This window comes from Pinus tabuliformis, chromosome 4_2 (assembly GCF_031772625.1).
Source record: "Pinus tabuliformis cultivar Carrire ecotype Pingquan chromosome 4_2, CPIR1, whole genome shotgun sequence".
Taxonomy (NCBI): domain Eukaryota; kingdom Viridiplantae; phylum Streptophyta; class Pinopsida; order Pinales; family Pinaceae; genus Pinus; species Pinus tabuliformis.
This window is the reverse complement of record NC_142304.1, coordinates 1,038,750,301-1,038,766,109: the sequence shown is the minus strand read 5'-3', so window position 1 is coordinate 1,038,766,109 and position 15,809 is coordinate 1,038,750,301. Positions and strand designations below refer to the sequence as shown.

At 39.4% G+C, this 15,809-nt stretch overlaps 1 protein-coding gene across 1 annotated transcript in view; it reads left to right on the top strand.

Annotated features, from left to right (window-relative positions):
* Window positions 1-1,196: 1,196 nt before the first annotated feature.
* LOC149173161 (protein transport protein sft2-like) overlaps window positions 1,197-15,809 on the top strand; it is a 34,947-nt gene continuing 20,334 nt past the window's right edge. The window contains exon 1 of the mRNA XM_089424525.1: window positions 1,197-1,728. Coding sequence (XP_089280651.1) covers window positions 1,532-1,728 — 197 coding nt within the window. The 5' untranslated portion in view covers window positions 1,197-1,531. The remainder of the gene's footprint in view (window positions 1,729-15,809) is intronic.

Below are 15,809 nucleotides of genomic sequence, written 5' to 3'. Positions count from 1 at the left end.
GAGACTCACTACTTAGCCTGTACCTTTCTTTAAGATGAAAAAGCTCAACTATATCATCCACTGCAATTTTTTTTTGAAACAAGAAAACATCTATAATACTTACAGCTATAGGCCTAACCTTAATTAATACAATCTCAAAATGCCAAATGTGATTTTTATATGTAAACAAAATCTACTTAAAATAATTCGTTAATAATTCTTAAAAAATAGACTTCCACTCTTACTAAATTCTTACTTACTTTTAAAAAATACAAAGTCACCAAACAAAAAATAATTAAAAATATTTTTGGAAACAAAAACACAATTTCAACTTAAATAATCCTACCCTTGCATCTCTGGAATCTCTCCTCACTAAAAGCCATTGGAAATGCAATTGGGAAATTTTACTGCAGGTGCCCAGAAACAGAGGAATATGCCAAAACCACCTATGCACGCATTTGTGTGGAAATGGACTTCAGCGCTGGATTTCCAGCTGAAATAAACCTAACAAGTAAAGACTATGTGTGGAACCAGAAACTCGATTATGAAAGTGTCCTCTTCAGATGTCGATCCTGCTTTGAGACAAGCCATCTAGCCAAAAATTGCTCAAAAGCTTCTCAGAAAAATTCTGCTAGAAAAAACCACCACAGATCTACATGGTGGGAAGGAGCACAAAAAGAACACTACACTGTCATTAAAGAAGAATACTCTAGAGAAAACTCTGAATCACAAGAGATCGGGGAAGAAAGAAACAACTCTCAAGACAAGCAAGGAGAAAGCCTCGCCCAACAGATCAATAGCTATGGGGATTTGAATACCGCAAAAAATAAATCTTCATTTAACAACAAAGCAGATCTCCTAGACAAAATTTCTTCTCCGACTATCTTCAAAAAGGCGAACACAATAGATTACGAAGTTAAGACACCAATTTCCCAAGAACCAGTAGAGATGAAAGAGATGCAAGATAAAGGAAGTTGGAAGAAGGTAGAGAAAAAAAAGAAAGCTATAGCACCAATCTCGCCAAGAAAGATGAGGAGCCAGATAATTAAAAACTAAAAAAATTGTAGGTCCGATAGACCAATTTGGTCTCAGTGGACGTTAACCATCATCATCATCATCAATAAACACTGACATACAAATCTTATTAATAAAAACTGACATACCAATCTTGAACAATCTTCCCACAAGTTTAGTAATAACATCGCACTAGTGGACAACCATTGAAGCTTACCCGGCCTACCTAGACTGAACCTCAATTAAAAGAAAAAAACAACGGGTTTTGAAGGGAGCGAAGGGGATTCTCGCAATTCAACCTTGATCCGTGGATCAAAGGCGCTGGACTGGCTTTGTTTTTAGGAAAATTTAATGGGTTCAAATGCAGTTTTCTGATTAAAACATAAAATACGAGGGGTTAAAAGAACTATCAGCGCACCTTCTAATCTGACCGTGTCTTTCACTGGTCCAGAATTTGTGTGCATCTGCCAATAGGAACAGGAAGGACACAGATATAGGAAGGACAGCGGGATTGCAGCATCTTCGATTGCTCGAAAAAATGCAGAGGACGGCGCAGGCGTGGTTTATGGGAGGACCCAGTAGCACCGACCAGCAAAAATCGCCTTCCCTGCTGGCAGATTGGAATGCCTATGCTGCCTCCAAGTCGGAAGATGCAGATCTGGAAGCCGCGGTGCCTGAATCCTTTGCCCCTTTGATCAGAACTGCAAATGATACAGTTATGGGCACCTTCAACATGTGAGTAGTATAAGACCAAGTTACTAATCTATACTTTTGGGATTTTATTTACAATTTTTATTGAAGTCCAACATGCGCCGAAGGGCTGCGTGGCAAATGCCACACTTCCTTTGGCCTATGTGCCAAGTCTGAATGTATCTGCTTTGTCAACGCCCTCCTTTCCTGTGGTACTAACAATCAGCCGATGGTAACAGCGTTGGTGTCATACCTTGTGGCCCTTCTTAGCTTTTACTTTGGACAACTTCACCCCATCACCCTCATGAAATTTGACACCCCACTACTCTGGCCTACTCCACACTATTAATACACTGACATTTTGCTATGTGGGATTTCGTTCTACATTAATACTGACTACGAAAGATACTTGCTTCGCCAAATTTGCAGGGACTTGCACACGGTCTCATCTTGTTGAAGGACGTGTGATATGGGTGCAGACCATAGTGAGAATGGAACCTAGGTGGATGGTTTAACACTTAATTGACTTTAAATCGATGCCCAAAGGGATTTTATTTCTGGATTGGTGATTCCATCATAGTGAGAATAGAACCTTGGCGGATAGTCTAACACTTCATTGATCTTAAACCATTGCCCAAAGGGACTTTCTTTTCTGGATTTGTGATTAAACCTGTGGAAACCGTGATGGATAGGTTTCAAAACCGAAGTCCATGATCGTAATAAATTATAAATTTACTAAAAGAGGGATTTCGTATTTCACTGGATTACTTATTTGACCTTCTTAATTCATGTTTTTTCCTAGAAATTTGTTTTCGTGGGTGTATAGGTGTCTTACAAACTGAGGTAATATTTTGGTCATTGAAATCATTTTGGAAATCATCTACATTTGCTGTACTGGTCTTGGAAAAAATAAAATGAGTTCCTAAAAAGAGCAAATTTACTTAGATAAAGTAGTAAGTTGGAAACACAAGATGCCTATCAGTGGATACTAGCACACTGTAGCAGGATGGCAAAGGAGAGAATGTCTTCCCTGAAATTATGCCCACCTTAGTATTACATATGAATACATATATATATTATAAATATATGTTTCTGACAAAATTGGAGTTTGAAAATAAATATAAATCTGTAATTTTTTCTAGTCTACCTGACTGCTGTCCTAATGTCGTTATTCTAAATAACTACATAATTCATTTAACAGGAAAAGAATCGATTAAATTTCTGACCATTACCTCACTCGCACAATTGCTGGAAAATGAACAGTGGAAGAAATAAAACACATTCAAACGGATTTCTCCTTCTAATCAACTTTTCGTTCCTTTGAGCAACATTTACAAGGTGACCTCTACAGCCAGTGTTAATCCGGCAGCTGTATGATTGTTCAATCACTTTGAACAGCAGTGTATGGCCTGTGTAAAAGAGGGTACAGCTATAGCAGTATGGCCTTCTCCGTTTCTGCATTTCCTGGATAACAAACTGCTATTTTTCTCCTCCAATAGCTACAGCACACTCTAGTAGTCCACAGAGTATATGGTCAGATTTGATGGTGTGCAGCCAGATCTCAAGGTGCATGGTCTGTTCATAAGGTAAAGACAGCCACAGCAGTGGCCCAACCGATATGGCCTGCTGGTATATTGCTGGTCTTTTTAGCAATTTGCTTTTCTTCTCTTTGAATGCACTCTTCCTTCCTCCTCCTCTCTTGCCTTTTTCTCATTTGAGAATTCAACTTCTACTATATTGTCCTCTTTATGCATTGAGAGAGATAGTTAATCTCTTTAATCACAAAAACTAATCTCTTTAATCCTAGTTGCCAGTTATTTCAATCATGAGATGTAAGGCTAAGATCAAATCCTAATCTAAGTCACTAACTTCTAGAACATTTCATTTAGATTTCTAGGATTAATTGACTTTAAAACATAATACTTTGACTTTTATTTATTTATTTATTGTTCAAGTGAAATTACAAGATAAGAATGAGTGATCACATTTGCAAGCTGGTCTTCAAAAAAATGTCTTGAACCACTTCCTGCATGACACACTGAACCTGTGCAAGTTTCTCAACAGGATTTACAGCTAGAATAGGCTACCTAACATAAATAACTTTTATCTCGGATGAATTGAAAATAGCCAACATCTAGGATAGGCAATAGATCAAAGTTTTAATCCTCTGTTTCACCATTAGAGAAATTAGATCAAGCTTATTCAACCTATATTGCAAATTGGAAAATAAAATCTAGACCACCCAAAACCTCATGGAAAGACCATGTATGCGAAATATACAGCAAACATATTTGTAAAAAGTAGAAACCATGCACTCTTACAACCGTGCTTACAACCAGAAATGTTCCAAATATGAAATAACCAAAAGTGTCTGCTTTCAACAAGAAATCTCACTGAAATATCTTTTGTTCAAAGGAGCTCTGTAGTATGATGGGCATATATATATAATTGTTAGTTAATGATCAATATTATTATAAGGCTGGATTTTGAGCTCTGTAGTCTGATGGGCATTTAAAAATAATAGAATTTTAATTTAGTGTTCAATATTATTTTATAAGATGGGATTTTTCCCGAAATGTTTAGTGGAAGTGTTTGCGTGTTATACTTATACCCATTAGGCAATATCTGCAACTTGTTATTTAGCCTCATCCCTTTAGGCCCTTGTCATGAAAGATGGTTTTTTTTTTGTGTTATTTTTCCTTTAATGCAGACCATGTTGATTCTTGGTACTCTCTTTGCATTGGAGTTCTGTGAACCATTCCAAAAGTCAGAATTAACAGTCTCATCTCTTTAGGCCCTTGCCATGAAAGATGTTTTTTTGGTGGTATTTTTCCTTCGATGTGGGCTATGTTGATTCTTGTTACTCGCTGCACTGAAGCTCTGTGAACCATCTCAAAAGTCATAATTAACAGCAGAATTTACTACAGAAAATATAGATAATGTTGCTCTGATGGAGCAGATTATACTGCTATCTCAATTTCTTGCTAAATGCGTGCAGAACTCTTCCTAGTTGCAAGCTGATCATTTGCATTTTGTTTTCCCAATTGCGTTCTTTGCTGCTTGGAGTCAGATGTTGAATTTACATGCTTAGATTTGTCTACCTCATAAAGAAATAATTGTGCTGAAAAGCTTTGATGATATATATATATAATATATATATATATTTAGGTGTGGGGGTAAACACTCATGGGGGATTTGAACCGGTGACCATTTCGCATGGAGTGCCTTAACAGAACACCCATTCACCGTCAATCCAAAGCCCCATGGGCTAAAAGCTTTGATGATATTGATTATTAACAATTTTTGTTTTTGTATTTCTGTCTTAGAGTGAGGCAAGCGGCTAGTTTGCTGATTTTTCCTCTCCAGTGAGGTGTGCAGCTTTGTGTTGGCTTCTGTTTGTCAGTGTCATAACTCTACAAGTGATTTGTTTTGCACTGTATTTGATATATCTATGTTCTCTTTGTTGAAAACATGGCTTGGATAGGAATTTCCTCACAATTTTAGTGTGAACATACGAGTTGTAGTTTGAGGTATTTTCAATTTTTGAAAAATAATTCTATTTTGTAATTCACTTTAGTAAAAAGTGAATAGTCTTATATTTAATTGTTGAGTCTAAAAGGTATATTTCATGCATGCATGACTTAGACTAGGAGAAAATTCTAAAATAGATTAGGGTTTTGGTGTCACCTAAAAGTATAAAGATAGGACAAGATAGAGGGTTTAGATACATGCAGATGAACATTTGAATAGTTGAGTAGGTTGAGAGAGAGTGAGAGAGATTTAGGCAGAGGTGAATCCAAACAACTCAACAGGTCATACATTATGGATCCATATTTCCATATGGAACAGGTTAGTATAGTCAGCTATACAATCAGTATTTTTGTTGTTTTGTAGCTCGGACAGGTACTTCTGCGCAGGCCAAAGTTTCTAGGTGTGTAGAAGTTGCCCAAGATCTCCTTAGAACACTGGCTCGAGTGTGAGCAAGTTGCTAATGTAACTTAGCCTAAGGTTTAACTTAGGAAAAACACATAATTCTTATGTTGGTTTATTGAGCTAAAGAAACATTAGAAAAAGTAAAGTGAATTATTTTAGTCATTATTTTTTAATCTCAGCCCTTGATCTTAAGTGAGGCAAGATTTAATCTTTGCTGTCAATCACTTTGGAGGTTAGGGTTGGGGATTTAGCTCAATGTATAGTGATAAAAACAAGGCTAAGGAGAGACAAAAGACACTCCATACAACAACACAAGATTGAGAGAGGTCTCCCAGTGAAGAGTGTGATATTCTAGTGTGCTAGGTTGGAGGAAGGGGGCAATAGGGAGATCCAAATTAGCCAAGGAGGGCTTGATTAGCTGGATCAGATCTAGTTGTTGTATGTATTTCCTTAGTTGGGCCGTTAACCCAAGATGGGAGCCCATCTAGGTTCTAAATCAATTTAATGATTAACTGATTTGATTGGGTAGAATTTGTTGTGTCATTTATTTCATGATTGAGATTGGTATATTTTGCTTCCATTGAATTTATATTATTAATGAACCTAGTTGTGCAATTAATCAGTAGATCTGTAATTTGGTAGGAATTAAGTGCTGGGTGTTAGTTTTGCCGGAAAAACTAACATGATATCAAAGCATTAACTCTGAGGTACCAATCTTTGAATCACAGGAAACCTGGTTTGTACAAGATCACCAGAGTCAGGTTCGACTAGCCCTTTTTTTAAAGGGGGTTGAGATCGTATGATGTATGGCACGACTATATAGTAGCTGAAGCTTTTTTTTTGTATGACTGGTTGATTTTAAGGTTAAATTATAAAAAAGGTGTGGGGTGGGGGGTCATGGTGGCTGACAACTTGTCGAAGTCCATCATGGCATGCACAAGTAAATAGGCTAGCAACTGTGGCTAGCTTCTAGTTGAGTCGCTAGTCAAGGCCGTAGCTGAGTTGACAAGATGACGATAGGAGGGACAAACCAATGGTCACCAGCAGATAGCAAACATCGTAGACATTGCTTGGGAGCCGCAGATATGTCAGAACAAGTTGCGGGGGGGCTTGGACAGGGTGCGAGCATGAGAAGAGAAGAAAGCTCAAGGTGACAATGACTAGGAGACAGAGCCGTCGGGCGTCGTTGGCTCATGCAATTGAGAGTGTAGTTGTAGAATTTATAACTGCTGAGGATGTGGATATGGGGACCCTTAGGCAGTGTAGGCGGATTAACTGCAAGAGGACCAATAAACCAGACTATGTCAAGGTCGAGTCGCTGGTCGAATTTGTTGGTGGACACAACGATAACAACTGAAAGATAGGCCAAAGAAGGTTGTAGGAGTCTGATTGATGACAAAAAATTGTTTTCAACTGCCAGCTATGGGAAACAAGAGCCAATGCCATCAACGTGAAGAACAACCATAACAAGATTTGAGGCAGTCGTTGAGAGTTGCTGTGAGATGGTCCAATGTCGGAGAGGGTCGAGTCACCGTGGGCGTATTAAGGGCACAGACAGATTGCTTGTAGCAAGGACATGCCATGGGGTTGCAAATCACAGGTGTGTAAATCGTGGGTAGCCAAGGATAGTAGAATGGCTATAGAGAACTGTGCCAAGAGTGATGCAAGAAGACTACATGGAGGATTGTATCATGGGCAAAATGTTGTGTTGGGTATAATCGAATAACTATTGGATGTAGTGGCCAACAAGAAGGCATTGGGTAGGGGATTTGCTATGACAAGCACGAACTGGTAGTGGTTGGCAAAGCATGGTAGGAAGGATAATACCAACAGGGCTTGCCAACAGGATTGGTGGAGGTTAGCCCTCAGAGGGAGAGAGGGAGACCATACTAGTTGGGTGTTTGGTAGTAGCTTATTGAATGTCTCAAAGGACCGAGACATATCCACAAGGAAGATCTCTGCAGATCTATGTACTAACAAGTTTCTTTTGGGTGCTAGAAGGACTTAGCAAAGGGGCCACAAGAAGAAGCATAATAGTGACAGAGAACAAGGAGCGAGAAGCTTTGAAGCCTGAACAACTTAGAGGGAGTCAACCTTTAGGTTCAGGAGGGGAGGAGAAGTCGATAGATTTCTCCAAGTCTGTTAAGGTCTCTTGGTATGAGATGACCTTATAGGATGTTCAGGAGTGGGAGGCTTCTGGGAACCAGGCCAAGGAGACTAGGACTTCGAGGATGTTTCCATACTAGATGGCTGGGAAGGCTTCTAGTTTAGAGGGAGCAACCATGATAGTAGATGCAATTTTAGGATTTAAGTAAACTCTAGGTGGCAGAAGTACCTCCCTTGCTAAGAGGGTGTGTTGATGTTTGTCAAGTACTTCCGCTTAGACCTAAGTATCTAGAAGTCACCCAAGATCTCCTTAGAACACTAGCTTAAGCGTAAGCAAGTTGCTAATGTAACTTAGCCTAAGTTTAAACTTAGGAAAAACACATATGTGTTATGTTGGCTTATTGAGCAAAAGAAACATTAGAAAAATTAAAGTAAATTACATTAATCATTATGTTTTTAGCCCTTGATCTCAAGTGAGGCTAGATCTAATCTCGCTTGTCAATCACTTTGGAGATTAGGGTTAGGGATTTAGCTTAATGTAAAGTTATAAAAGCTGGGCCCGAAGACGGGGCAGCAAGGAGATCTAGATTAGCCAGAGAGGGCTTGATCAGTGGGCTCAGATCTAGTTGTTGTATGTATTTCCTCAGTTGGGCCATTACCCCAAGATGGGAACCCAAGTGGGTTTTGAATCACTTTAAATATGAACTGATTTGATTGGGTATAATTTGTTGTGTCATTTATTTCGTGATTGAGATTGGTATATTTTGCTTTAGCTTAATTTATTGTATTAATGAACCTAGTTGTGCAATTAATCAATAGATTTGTAATTTGCTAGAAATTAAGTGTCAGGTGCTAGGTTTTGTAGGAAAAACAAACAAGTGTAATTGTTAAGGAAAATTTTAGGGGTTAAATTTCACTAATAGGCTAATATTCCATGCTTTTTTCCAAAAAAATATTTTTCAATTTCCATTTTTTTCCTAAAATGTTTCACCCAAATTCTACTAATGTAACTTAGCCTAAGTTTTAACTTGGGAAAAGTAGATAGCTTTTATGTTGGCTTATTGAGCTAAATAAACATTAGAAAAAGTAAGTATATTACTTTAGTCATTATGTCTTAATCTTAGCCCTTAATCTTAAGTGAGGCGAGATCTAATCTCGACGGTCAATCACTTTGGAGATTAGGGTTAGGAATTTATCTCAATGTAAAGTTATAAAAGGGGGTAGCAAGGAGAGCCAAATTAGCCAAGGAGGGCTTGATCAACTGGATCAGATCTGGTTGTTGTATGTATTTCCTTAGTAGGGCACATAGTTTTAAAAACCAGGGTTGGTGACCGGACCGATCCACATAATAAACCGAGTTTAGATCTCAATGAATTGGTTTAAAAAACACATGAAATAATTAATTTTTAATGAAAAAAACTGTTTTTAAGAATTAAAATCATGATTCTAGACCAATAGACACAAAATATGTAGAGTTTGCTCATATATATATCATGTAAAGGTGAAAATATCAAAATGGCACCAAGTGAAATACATATAAGCAACAAAATTTATAATCAATGAGGCTCTAAATGGCCTATAGAGTCCAAAAACATGGCCTACAAGCTATGGGGCTACTGACCTACTACAAGTCTACATATATGATATTAGTAATCAACATTATCACTTGAAACTTCTCATCATGATCAAACTTAGTTGGTTGATGTTGATTTGTGTAGCTTGGGAGGTACTCCAAGCCCTAGGGTTCAGGGTTTGGAGGGCAAAGCACCACAAGAGTCACTTGTGGGCTTGGAACCCAAGTATGGGGTTTTGCACCAAATCGTGTTTTGGGCATTTCCGGAGCACATTTCTACATGTGATGGCATGAGACGATAGAGGGTGGAAAGACGAATCTAATGCTTCGAGAATCGTCGAATTCTGGGTTGTAGAAGTGGAGAAATGAATTTTTGAAGTTGACAAGTAATTATTGGTTTTCAAGTCTTGTAGGCTTGAAGTAAAATTTCTCGAATAGATGTATCTCTTCATCTATTTGTTGGAGCCCCTCTTTTGGCTATAAATAGAGGGTGATGTGATGTGTTGAGAGCATCCAAGTGTGCAACATTTCCTCCAAGAAGAAGGACTCGGTGGAGAGAGATAGCTCTGGTCTAGCCGCAACACAGAAAGGTACATAACAACAAGGGTTTGGGTGACTGTTTTAAGGGCCAAGACAGGATCCGAGGTGTTGTTCTCAAGTGCGGAAGAGGCAGGCAACTAGGCTGAGTGCAGGAGGAGCAGAACGCTGCTGTTGGAGGACTGTTTGGGCACCATTCTTAGAGGCCGAGGCTACAGGACAATTGTTGTGCTAGGCCGCAGGCCATAGCACACAACTAGGGATTGTGTGAGGGCTGTCAAAGGTCGACAGTGCCCTAAGAAGGCAGTGTGGCATGGGAGGAAGCTTTCCAAGGTGGGCGGCAACCCTGAAAGGGCTGGTTTGTTGACTGTGGGGTGTGTTTAGGGTTGTAGTAAGTGCCCTAACCAAGACTTCAGTGAACAACAATATGCAAACATAAATGACAATAGTGTTTTGTGGAGGAACGTTGGTTCAAGAGGTGACCGGTTTGGATCAGATTGACTTGCAGCTTGTGGGAGCCATTTTGGAGGCGAGATTGGGTGATTGTATGTGTCAAACACATACATGGCAGCAACAGAATATGAAAGATAAGCATGAGAGTATCTATTATTAACAAATGATATACATTTATAGTACATTCACATGACCTTTTGTTTCATATTCCAAGGTCTCTTGGACTTCCTTAGACTATTCAACTTCCACACCAACCCTTAGAGGATTAGGTGTCCAACATTCCCCCCCTTAATCCGAAGGGGTATGTATGAGTCCAAGAAGAGAGCTATAATACAAAATGTGCAAAAATGCATGGCAGCACTAGGCTGAATGTGCTCTCTGAAATGTTGGTATAAGGGGGGTGGTTTAAGGATGACCACCAACATTGGAACGCTTAGTGCAGTTCCCGGAACTCTTCCAAGGCTGGCATGAAGCTCAGGTCTTCTGCTAGAGGAAGTGCTCCTGATGTTTTGAAGAGGGAAACCTTCAACCAATAAGGGGAGGTCTCACCCTGTGATGGTTTAAGGATGACCAACAACTCCGGAATGCTTGATGCAATTCCTGGAACTCTTCCAAAACTGGCAAGAAGCTGAAGTCTTCTTCTAGAGGAAGTGTCCCCAATTCTTTGAAGAGGCATCAACGACTGAAGGCATGTTCAAGGGAATCTTTGTCTCTGGTTACAACTCTGAATCTGGTATGGCAGGTTGTGGCTCAGGCTCACTTGATGTGGCTTTGAAGCTTGTAGATGACCATCATTTTCCCCCTATCAGATACAAGGTGAGATGATGGAGAAAATTCAACTGCAAGACTGTTCAATACTCTAGAACAAGTTTTGACATATGACTGGAATATCTTCTTGGCTGTTGATGCCCATTGCCAAGAAGCGATCCATCCAAGATGAATCTTTGCTCTTGCAGGAGGTTTGTTTCCGAAGCATCTGTTTGAAGAATCACTGGTTTTATGACAGTGCTTAAATGGATGAAGATCAGAACAATGATCTTTCATATGGCCAACTCGGTCACAGTGTTGGCATTTCATAGTCTGTTGTTGTTGCTGTGGAAGAGGAGCAGAATTTGGAACAGTTGAAGGTGAACTGTCATGAAGGAATCCAACACTCTAAAACTGAATGGGTTTTGAGTAATCTGGAATATGAAAGGACACATCCTTGTCATATCCTAGACCAATTTTGTGCTTGTTGTGGACAAGCTTTTCCCAAGGTTTGATGATGGGCTTGGGAAGTGCAAATTGAACTTCTGCTTGTGCATGCAATTCTGTTGCTTCATTGGGAAATGGATCTGAATCAACTGCAACATTATTGATTTGCTGCTTAAGGGTGTCTGTTTCAATGTTTTGAATAGAGACAAGTTGAGAATGATGACTCCACTGTTGTAATTCTGCTCGCTGAAGCTGAGATTCAAGCTCCAATAAGTCTATTTTTTCCTGTGTATTCTACAAACATGTTTTAATATCACAAAGAGTGTTCTTGCTGATTTTAATTGTGTCTTCGATAGTAGATTGTATCAGAGTTTTGAGAAACTCTAATACTCCACCAATTAGAGCCATAACAAGTGCACCACTATTAAAATCAAAGTGTATTACTTCTAATGGCAGGGAATTACTGAACTCTCTTCCAGAAAATACTGCTTTTAATTTTCAACTTTCTACCTTCATGATTAGATAAAACACTAATTAAAAAAAACTTCAATACCAACTTCAATATACTATGTCGATACTTCAATCTGAGCATATAAGCCAATGGCAGTGAAATTTAAGGGACTGCAAAGGTTGCTCAAAATAATTAGTGAAAATTTTAAATTGCTTTAAAGAACAACAAGATTTCGATGACCTTGCTTCTAACAATCCAAGTGCAACTAGAATTGCAGAAAATCTTTAGAAGTACTTGTCGAAACAGAGATCCCTAAAAATCACGAATTTGAGCTCGAAATTTAAAGGAAAAGCTTAAATGTCGAGAATTATCAGCTTCCGATAGCTCAAAATCTTTCCAACACAAATTTCACTCAAAATAAACAATTGAGACTCAATTTCTCGTAAAGAAGCCACTCAGCAGACGAGATTTTCACCAGATCTCTTTCTTCCACCACGATGAACTGCAATATATCTCCTCAAGAATAGTAATTGCGTGCTTTCTTCTTCCTCTTGTGCTGGAAAGCCTGAGAAGCAAAGTACACCATAATAACCCTACAACATGCAATGTTGTTGACAAATGTAAACCTCAGGAATTTGGTTTTTGCAAATTCCAGCGCGTTTAGCAAGTTCACATCTTTAGTCCTGATTTTATGTAAATGGCAAGGACGCAACCTCTATCCATAAATAAGAGATGGGCAGTCTCAAACTTTCAGGTGAATCAAACATTAGTCTATCCTGATGACAACCACCCTTCCTGCAAAAGAAAATATACATGGGCAGTAATAATACATGCAGGTTACTAGAGCAACCTATGTAAGGTTATCCTCCTCAACCTCAACTTTCAAAGTGTTCTCAAAAGGCAATGCGGTTCTGTGAAGATCTGAATCAAGGTCACAAACTCTAGAAAACTGTCCTCAGTAAAACAATTATGTCACCGAATTTGAACCACAAAGCACTTTAACTCAAACAAATAAATTGAAATATGTCTTGTGCGGTTTTTACGTTATACTCTCAACTAAAGCCATTTCACTAAGCTCCTTGATCCTACCAATACCTTGTCGCCCGATTCTCTTGACCTTGAGTTGGACATGCGTTATACTAGCGCAAGCCCTAAACATGTTGTCATCCAACAACAGAAGTCCGGAGGTAGCCCCTGCAGTTCTCCTTCCACATCTTCAAGCAACAATAATTTGCAAAAGAATGTTGTTGATGAAGGTGGAGAGTGTACTACTAAACAAGAGAAGCAGCGATCAAGCGGGGCTTTCCAACGTGAATTTCAAGGAACCTAGAACAGAAGCTTTTGCAGGCACTTCGATGAAGGTGTGCAAAGAGAAGCTAGGCGAATGCATTAAGGCATTGCAACATCTCGTCTCGCCGTTTGGAAATACCTATACGACATCCGTTCTTCTTGAAGCTATTGAGCTCACATTAAATTGCTACAATATCAGGTTCATGTATTGAGCTCACCTTACCTCAAAGGTATTCCCTCCAAACAAAAGAATAGGTGAGGAGATCAGGCGAAATACGACCTTCAGAGCAGAGGATTATGCCTAGTTCTTATATTGTGTACTCTCCATGTAGTAAACAAGAATGCTTCTGGACAAAGATTAAAATAGGTATTGCTCTCAATCCACATCAATGCGCTTCAATTCCACAGACTTGACTTCAATAGACAGGATGTTGCTCCTTCAACACATAAGACATATAGACTCACTCCATTTTATGTACAAAGAATACATAGCTGCCTCAACGCAGAGCTCTGGCCATAAGCTTCACCATACAATTAAAATTCCAACCAACGCTCACGACATTCAATGAATTTTAAGACAGAGCTTTAATCATATTTTAGCACAAACAACCAATATACGCCATCCATAGCCAACGCACAGACTACGACATTCAATGCGCATAGTAGGTCACAACCTTTAGAAAGGTGACAGAGAGACGTTATGTCAGATTTGACCAGCTAGTCAGAAAAAAACATTCTTGAATTTACCAAATTCCTCCAACATATTTTTGGCAAAGGGGTGCCCAGGTTTTCAGGCAGATTTCAGAGCGTCAGAGTAGGTGCACAATGAGGAGGAGCGTTTTTCATGCCAGGCTGAAAATGGCAGCAAAATAATAGATGGAAAAGCTGAAATGCGCACAAATGCCACAAAACGAGTGGCTCACACAAGATTGAGCATGTTAGGAAGGTACCGGCTCTGATACCATGTCAAACACATACATGGCAGCAACAAAATATGAATGATAAGCATGAGAGTGTATCTATTATTAACAAATGATATACATTTATAGTACATTCACATGACCTTTTGTTTCGTATTCCAAGGTCTCTTGGACTTCCTTAGACTATTCAGCTTCCACACCAACCCTTAGAGGATTAGGTGTCCAATAGTATGTCTTCATCGGTGCAGATTCCGCAATGATTGGATTAAGTGCCATTGATCTGATTGGAGGGCAGTGTGTTGGCTACTCAAAGTAGCCCGTAGAGCAGCATACAAGAAGGACGTTATTGGTGCATGATTGGGTGAAGTTTGTAGTCTTATGAGTAGCTCTTTGATGGACGAAAGAGGTTACTAGAAGGCAGATTAGAGCTCGGGAATTAGGCCTACCCAGAGAGCAAATTTATGAGCTTGTGTACATGCAACATTGTTAGGTGGCAACCCTCCTGGAGTCTCGATGTGTAGTGGCCTTGATGGACTAAGGCACTACTAGTGAGCAGTACGGAAGCGAAGGACTGATAGGACAAGATACGACATAGAAGTTGCAGCGAAGTTTGTCATTGTATCTTGTATACCATAGACTGTTATATTATTCAGATTTGGTTTAATATAACGAAGGTTGGTGATTGTACAATATTGTACAATTTTGTTAAAAAGTGTTTATATTTTGCATATGTGATTTACTGCTTTATATTTCCGTTGTGCAAAGTAGTTTATGGTTGAGATTCTTGGTTTGGTAGCGTCAGTGGTTTTATGACTCTAACCTAGACCTAAGATTGTGGAAATTCAACATGGTATCAAAGCTAGTTTGAGCTACTTTGAAGTAAGTAAATCAGAGTTGTGTGCAGCGACGTACAATGTGAGAGGGAGTTGGTCACATTGTAAGTGAAGGGATCACTACGATGTTGAATTTGCAGGTAGTTCTCTGGTATGAGGACAGGTTGGAGGGGTTGTCCAACTATAGTCCTTGGAAGGAAAGGATCAAGTTGGTCTTGCAGGTCAACAGGCTCTGGGAGTTCGCCGAGAAAGAGATCAAGAAGCCAACCGACCATAAGGAGCTGGAAATATATGAATATTTGGATGTGAGGGCGAGATTGATCATCCTAGATGGTGTGAAGGATGCCCTAATACGTCATTTGTCTGGGAAGAACAATCCACGTGAGATGTGGATGGCTCTTCAGAATTTGTTCTAGAATAAGAACGAGAACGGGTATTGGTATTGGCGGATAAGTTGAAGTCCACCAAGATGATAAAGGGTGAAAGTGTGACCTCGTATCTAACGAGATTGTCTCAGGTCAAAGATGAGCTTGCTGCCATCAGTGTGTCTACCTCAGATGGAGATATGGTAAGGATTGCCTTGAAAGGGTTCACTGAGGATTGGAAGCCCTTCATCAAAGGGATTGTTGCCAGGGAGAAGCTGCCAGACTGAGATAGGTTGTGGGATGACTTCATTCAGGAAGAGTTGCGAGACGAGGATCTTCATCTGAAGAAGAGGGCTTCAGATGATGACATGGCACTTGCAACGCGAATGAAGGGTAGGCAAAAGAAGGACTGGAGTAAAGTCAATTGTTTCAACTGTGGCGAGATGGGTCATTATTCGTCGAGATGTCCGA